At 52.4% G+C, this 7,197-nt stretch overlaps 2 protein-coding genes across 2 annotated transcripts in view; one reads left to right on the top strand and one right to left on the bottom strand.

Moving 5' to 3' along the window:
* The window catches only part of PTCD1 (pentatricopeptide repeat domain 1), a 5,458-nt gene extending 1,114 nt beyond the window's left edge, over positions 1-4,344 (top strand). Inside the window, 10 exon segments of the mRNA XM_009993723.1 lie at positions 4-216; positions 463-485; positions 487-592; positions 786-1,004; positions 1,640-1,741; positions 2,551-2,928; positions 2,998-3,303; positions 3,536-3,652; positions 3,767-3,949; positions 4,168-4,344. Coding sequence (XP_009992025.1) covers positions 4-216; positions 463-485; positions 487-592; positions 786-1,004; positions 1,640-1,741; positions 2,551-2,928; positions 2,998-3,303; positions 3,536-3,652; positions 3,767-3,949; positions 4,168-4,344 — 1,824 coding nt within the window.
* Positions 4,345-5,178: 834 nt separating this feature from the next.
* BUD31 (BUD31 homolog (S. cerevisiae)) lies at positions 5,179-6,490 on the bottom strand. The gene is made up of 4 exons (XM_009993698.1): positions 6,375-6,490; positions 5,901-6,023; positions 5,536-5,702; positions 5,179-5,229 (listed from the first exon to the last, which is right to left on the bottom strand). Exons 1-4 carry the CDS (start codon positions 6,466-6,468, stop codon positions 5,179-5,181), a joined length of 435 nt encoding a protein of 144 aa, XP_009992000.1. The 5' UTR covers positions 6,469-6,490.
* Positions 6,491-7,197: the final 707 nt, after the last annotated feature.

Below are 7,197 nucleotides of genomic sequence, written 5' to 3'. Positions count from 1 at the left end.
GAGGAGGAGGGGGATGAGGATGAAGGCGTGGAGTTCGGGACGCTGTCTGACAAGTTTTCTTCCAGAAAATATTATCGCAAAACCACGTCGCACTTTCAGAATTTAAAGCTTCACGAAGGAGAAGAAGAAGAACCAGAGGGGAAACCCCGGCGCCGGCCCCGGAACACCCCGCGCTGGTACTTCCTGCGCTGCAAAGGCCTCCTCAGGGAGGACAAGGTCTGGCCCGGGGCTCCTGTGCTTGGGTCTGAGCAGCGGGGGTGAAAGAGGCAGCTCTGGCCCGTGCACGTTTACCTGCAAAGACATTTTGCTGAGAGTATTTACAGAAAGATGCAAAATAAGGATGTGTGAGGGATCCCTTGCTCTGTAGGACTTCAGCACAACCCGCCCACAGCTGTGTGTGTTAATTTGCATTGTACTCCGTTTTCTTGCTGCCTCATTGGGGATTTTTCCTCTTCCCTGCAGCTGGCAGAGGCTCTGGAGCTGTTTGTTAAAGGATGAGCGTGTGCAGCCAGAGGAAAGCAACTACACTGTCCTGATAGGTGGCTGTGGCCGGGCTGGCTACGTCAAGAAGGCTTTCAGGCTCTACAATGATGTAGGTTGTTCTCTCCTCTCTCAAACCTCCATGACATTTTCAAGGCTAAAGCTGTTTAAACCTTACTTGGCCTCCCAAATGCTTTTGATTCAGTGTTTGCACCCTCTTCGCCTCAAACTCCTCACAACACGTTGTGGGATTCTAAAAGCCCTTTCCGAAATAGCCAGTTCCAATTCTTCTTTTCTCCCCTCAGATGAAAAAACGAGGCTTGGTGCCCACCGAGGCCACCTACACGGCCCTGTTCAACGCCTGTGCCGAGTCGCCGTGGAAGGACTCGGGGCTGCAGAGCGCCCTCAAGCTGCGGCAGCAGCTGCAGAGCAAGGACCAGGAGCTGAACCTCATCACCTACCACGCTTTGCTGAAGGTCTGTGCCCTCTGCGCCGACCTCAGGATGTGCTTGGATGTGCTGAAGGTAAAGACCTGACTTTTTTGTGAGCAATGGCAGGACTCGGGGAAATGGCAGGAAGCTGAGTCAGGAGGTTTGGGTTTGGTATCAGGAAAAGGTTTTTCATCTGGAGGGTATTGAGCACTGGAACAAGCTCCCCAGGGAAGTGGTCAGAGCACCAAGTCTGCCTGGGTTCAAGAAGCATTTGGATGGTGCTCTCAGGCACATGGTGTGATTCTTGGGGTGCCCTACACAGGGACAGGAGTTGGGCTCCATGATTCTGATGAGTCCCTTCCAACTCAGCATGTTCTGTGATTCTATGATTTTCTTCTCTCAGGTGTGTTTCATGGGTTCACCATTCCTGTTTGTCTCCATCCCTCATTTTGAAGACCTGTAGATCTAGTTCCTTTGGGACCTCTCACTGCAGCTTTTCTCACAAGGGACACTCTGGGAGCAGCTAAAAAGATTGCTGCTCCTGCCCCCAAATTCCCTGTAGGTCCTGTAGGGGAGAATCCAGGACCTGCAGAGGCATTTTGGGGCTCCTGAAGCAAATGCTGGGATTTCACCCCATGCTTTGCTGCTACTGCAGAAGACAACAGCTGTATTTGAGCTTCACAGCCAGCTGCCAACGGGGAAGTTTAATGCTCTCTCTGCTCTTACAGGAAATTGTACAGAAGGGCCATGTTCCCACAGTAGAGACCTTCAGCTTCCTCCTCATGAGTTGCATAAAGGACAGAGACTGTGGTTTCCGACATGCCTTGCAGGTTTGTCTGCATGATCTGAGCAGGGAGAGAAAAGGGCTTCTGTGTTGTAACTCAGTACTTGACCACCTGGAAGACAGCAGGTTGCTCAGAGCTGATGGAACAGAAGGTCTGTGAACTTGACTTCCATCAGAACATCTCGTACACTCACAAACGTCCCTGATGTGTACTAGTTTGAGGCAGCTGCTTGTTGTCCAGTGGCATCTCACCTCCTTGTGCTGTGAACTTGCTCCTTTTCTGCCTTAAGTCACCAAATAATAACCTGGAGCTCCTGGAGAGAGTCCAGAGGAGGCCAGGAAGATGATCGCAGGGCTGGAGCAGCTCTCATATAAAGATAAGCTGAGAGAGTTGCAGTGTTCAGCCTGGAGAAGAGACGCTCCAGGGAGACCTTAGAGCACTTTCCAGTGCCTGAAGGTGCTGCAGGAAAACTGGGAAGGGACTTGGGACAAGGGCAGGGAGTGAGAGAACAAAGGGAAATGGATTGAAGCTGGAAGAGGGGAAGATTTAGGTGAGATATTAGGAAGAAACTCTTCATTATGAGAGTGGTAAGACACTGGCCCAGGTTGCCCAGAGAAGCTGTGGCTGCCCCATCCCTGGCAGTGTTGAAGGGCAGGTTGGATGGGGCTTGGAGCAACCTGGGCTGGTGGGAGGTGTCCCTGCCCATGCAGGGGAGTTGGAACTAGATGGTCTCTAAGGTCCCTTCCAATCCAAACCAGTCTGGGATTCTATAATAACAGGGCAGGTAGATACAGTCTGAAATGCTCCTGTTATTTAAGGTCACCCACACCTGGTGTTCATCTTCCTCTCCTCAGGTCTGGAAACAAATGACCACACTAGGGATAAGGGCTGACAGCCACATCTACAACCTGCTGCTTCGTGCTGCCAGGGACTGCGGGGTGGGGGACCCGGCCGTGGCGTCCCAGCTCCTGCTCACACCCCCCCAGCAGCACCCACCTCAGCTCAGGCTGCCACCCGGGAGGCAGAAAGGAAAAAGGCAGATGAAGAAGGGAGCAGAGAGCACAGCTGCTGTCCAGCTGGATGTGGAAGCTATGGAAAAGCAGTTATTTCTGGAGAGTTCAGTGCAGCCTGAGGAGCTGATCCAGCAACAAAACAAAGATGTGAATTGGGCCAACGCAGAACCAGCTGCTCTGGACAACCCCAGCACAGCTCCCAGCAGAATGGCAGCATTGGTGAGGAGAGGCTGGAACGAAATGGAGCAGGAACAAGCATGCCCCAGCCAGGAGCAGCACTTCTGCAAGCTGCCCAACCTCCTGGATTCTGGGATGCCCAACGCAGCCGTGGTTTCCCTGGGGTCAGTGGCCAGGCCATCTGACAGACTGGCTTTGATGGGGGACGTGGAAGGCTTCCTGAGGAGAATGAAAGAGGACAATGCAGAACCCAACATTAAAACATTCACGTTGCTGGCTGAGCTGGTAGAGCCCCAGAGCCCCTCTGAGTCCTCTTTGCTGGCACTCCTGGATAAGCATAAAGTGAATGTAGATGTGACCTTCTTTAACACTTTAATAAGGAAGAAGAGTAAACGAGGAGATCTGGAAGGAGCAAAGGTGAGGAAAAACACAGAACCACCCTGTTACCTCCTTGTTTCAGGCCTCAGTTACCTGTTTGGCTGTGAGACCCATTTCTCTATCCACAGTAGAAACTGGGAACCTCACACTGGTTTCCACAAGACCAGGTTGATTTCTGAGTCGTTCTGGATTCTGTTTCATCTCCTCCAGCTCTGCCTGGAAAGCTGCAAGGAGACTCGTTCCAAGCTGATCCAACACTTGTGTCTTGCAGAGCTTGCTGCCAGCTCTGGTGAAGAGGGGACTGTCACCCAACCTCCAGACCTTCTGTAGCTTGGCCATCGCCTGCCACCAGGAGAAGGAGGGGCTGCAGTTACTGGCAGATCTGAAGGTAAGGAGCTCTGCAGGGTTGGGTCTGAAGGAAGAGCAAAGTGAAGCCCTTCTGAAAAGCCCTGCTGAGGTGTCGGTGTTCTCACTGCAAACCCCTGGTGCTGGTTGTTTGCAGAGGTCTGGAGTTACTCCCAACAAGTACATCTACAGCACGCTGATCGCCGGTGCTGTCCGGCAGCTGGATTACCGCTACCTGACCCAGATCCTGAGGGACATGAGGAGCAACCAGGTGCCTCCCAACGAAGTCATCATCCGCCAGCTGGAGTTTGCAGCACAGTACCCTCCCAAATTTGACAGGGTGAGTAGCCACGCCTGGTCGGGTGTGAGGGCATCCTGAAGGACACCAGCAGGGAGGGGCAGGACATCTGCCTAAGCCTTTTTCCTGGGGGTTTCTCTGATCCAGCTGAGTGATTCTGAGCTGATTCTTTAGTTGCAGCTGGTAGCTGTCGTGTGCTGGTACTGAAGTGAGATCTCTTCTAACAGAAACTTGGGGTTTCTTTGGATTTGTGTTTGCAGTACAAGTCAAAGAACATATACCTGGAGAAAATCGATGGTTTCCGTGGCTACTACTACCGGTGGTTGAAAGTGATGGCAGGAGAGGAGACTCCCCACCCCTGGGCAAAGTACAGAACGGTGAAAGGTGGGGCAGGTGACAGGGGGGATGAGGCTGAGCAAGAGGAGAAGGAGCTGTGAGGAGGAGGACACTGAAGTTCCGCATCTCCCCTGTGCTGGAAGAACTTGGAACTTGCTCCTTTAAACTGCCCTTACAGTAAAGCTGCTTTGTATTTCCATGATTTCTGGTGGTAGCTACATAATAAAATATTTATCCTTTGTCTTAAGGAAATACATTTCCAGGGAATTTCTGTAAACTGCAGAGGATTGGGCAGGCTCTGGTTGAACAACCCCTGGGTTAAACAAGGGAGAAGTAAATCAGATCTGATGGTGGTTTAGCTCAATGCTGGTTTGTCTCTTTCCTTGTTCTATCTGGACACTTCAGTGTGACTGGTCAGTCTCTTATGGACTGCTGGCATTCCAGAATGGATCTGCATGCCAATTCCAGGTTACAAACCTTAGCAGAGAGCTCTGGTGTCATTTAGCTTCTTGCTACATAAGATCAGGGAAGAGATTAAATCAGACTGGATGTTTGAGAACTCATTTCCTTTCCACACAGGTTTTTAAATTCAGTTTGTTAAGAAAGAGAGAGAAGAGCTGCTGAAAAACAACCTCCCAGGAAACAGAGCAACCTCCAACCTCCCAAAGAACATCCCACAGGAGAAGGGGGCATGGAAATGCTTTCCCAGAGGATGGCACCACTCCCTCAGGAGGGCAGAGTTTATTTTAAAATAAATGGCTACACAAAAGTTACTCCAACCCCCCCTCCACTACACACACAATCCCAATGAATACACTGCTGGTTTAACTGCAGCACAGAAAGACCTGATCCCACAGGAGGTGGCTGGAAGGGCAGGAAGAGTCTGCTGCGCAGGATAAGATCCCTCAGAATTCCCAGGATGGGGGCCGGTGGCTTCAGCCTGAGCAGCCTCTGCATCCACAGTGTGTGCACTCAATGATCCTCCCCTGGAAAGAGAGACAGGAGGAGAGGACCTCAGGGCCATGTGGGGAGCAGGGAGCAGCACCCACCAGGCCTCCAGGTCTGGGGGAGGGCTCTACTGTCTTATTTTCTTTGGGTTGTAACAACTGTAAACAACTGCACACCAAAGCCAACTAGCTTTATAACCAACTCGATACCAACTCGAGCAGCCAAGACAGAAAATGTCAGAACTGGGGAAATGACCCAAAAAGCACAGCATCACCTGCTCTGCTGACCTGGGAGGAGCTGGACCATGTCCAGACACACAGAGGAAGGCAGTGACAGTCCCTTACCACTTCCAGCTTGCTCTTGGGGACCCTGCAGATGCAGTTGGTGCCAAAGTTGGTGTCCCGTGTCTGGATGCAGCGCAGGCAGCAGAGGTTCTCATAGCCCTGCTTCTTCCACTTGGCAATCAGGTTCTTGTCAGCATATCCTTCCTTGATGCAGTACTCATAGAGCTCTGGAGAAGAGCAGACACACCAGGAGACTCATGTCAGGAGTTACTGGCTGTAGTAACTAGCAGTTGAAGCCAAGCAGCCAGCAATCTTTCTCCCACCACTCTCCCTCCCCACCAAGGAGCAGTCCAGGCACACCCCAGGACAACATCTCCCTCCCTTCTTTGTTCCCCTGCCTTGGATAAAGTGTTTGTGCTCCTCACCTCTGCTGATGGCTTTTCTCTTATAGAAGAGATCAAAGATGTAACGTGTTTTCTGATGATGAATCCTGAAGATGGGCCAGAGGGATTCCACCTTCCTCTTCCCTTCGTGTGGCTCCGTCTCCGCTGGAACACAAACACCAGCTTTCACCTCACCAGCTTATTTCCTTACTCACTTAGAGATAAGACCAAACGTAATGGGAGAAGATTCAAAGAAAGAGGACCTGCTCTGCAACAGCTCCTTTAAGGAAGGAAAACAGGAAAAGAAAGACATGGGGATGATGTGATCCAGGCTGGGATGGAAGGTGACCTCATGGCTCGTCAGACCAGAGCGACAGCACGGACAGGAAGGGCCAGTGTGTCTGTGCACCAGAATGAGCTCCAGGCCTGGCCTTGGAGTGCCCTGAACTGTTCACCAAGCTGAGGGGTTGCTGGTGTCAGGGCCACGTCCCTGCAGACCCCAGCTGTACTGCTCACCTTCTCTCATCTTCTGATCCAGCTCATCCAGCGTCGGCTCGATCAGCTCCCAGCCATCCGGGGGAGGCTTCCGGCTCCGCTTCACCTTGGGCATCCTGCTGGAAACCAGGCAGGGCAGGGGGCTTGTCTGGGCTCAGGGATGTGGGGGCTTCAGGCCTCACAACTCTGGGAAGGAAACAAAAGAGTTAAAGATATTTATCTGAATTTTTCTGTGCCCCTTTGCCATTTCTTAGAACCCCAGGTTGGTTTGGATTGGAAGGGACCTTAAAGGTTATCCAGTTCCAACCCCCTGCATGGGCAGGGACACCTCCCACCAGCCCAGGTTGCTCCAAGCCCCATCCAACCTGCCCTTCAACACTGCCAGGGATGGGGCAGCCACAGCTTCTCTGGGCAACCTGTTCCAGGCTCTCACCACCCTCACACCAAAGAATTTCCTCCTCATGTCCAACCTCAATCTCCCTCTGCTTCCTGCAGCCCCTTCAGGCACTGGAAGCTGCTCTAAGGTCTCCTTGGAGCCTTCTCTTCTCCGGGCTGAACACCCCAACTCTCCCAGCCTCTCTGCAGAGCTGAGCTGCCCCAGCTTCTGTGCATCTTCGTGGCCTGCTCTGGACTTGCTCCAAGAGCTCCATGTCCTTCTTGTGTTGGGAAATCCAGCACTGGCCATAGCGCTGCAAGGGCGAAGGAGAGCGGAACAGAGGGGGTGAAACCCCCTCCTTCAACCCGCCGGTCACGCTTTTGTTGCACTTCCTTCACTTCAACGATAAAAACGAGCTCGTGACGGACGCAGGGTGCGGCCCCGCGATGCCGCTGCAGCTGCTTCACC

This window comes from Chaetura pelagica, unplaced genomic scaffold (assembly GCF_000747805.2).
Source record: "Chaetura pelagica isolate M959 unplaced genomic scaffold, ChaPel_1.0 scaffold213, whole genome shotgun sequence".
NCBI lineage: Eukaryota > Metazoa > Chordata > Aves > Apodiformes > Apodidae > Chaetura > Chaetura pelagica.
The sequence above is the reverse complement of the archived record's forward strand: the minus strand, read 5'-3'. Positions and strand labels throughout refer to the sequence as shown.

What these genes read in the sequence shown, in the direction of transcription:
- BUD31 (XM_009993698.1), bottom strand. Translation starts at nt 6,468, where the DNA reads ATGCCCAAGGTGAAGCGGAGCCGGAAGCCTCCCCCGGATGGCTGGGAG. An exon ending in GGATCAGAAGATGAGAGAAG is followed by an intron (nt 6,024 to 6,374) that starts GTGAGCAGTACA and finishes TTTGTGTTCCAG; the next exon opens with CGGAGACGGAGCCACACGAA. An exon ending in GAGAAAAGCCATCAGCAGAG is followed by an intron (nt 5,703 to 5,900) that starts GTGAGGAGCACA and finishes GCTCTTCTCCAG; the next exon opens with AGCTCTATGAGTACTGCATC.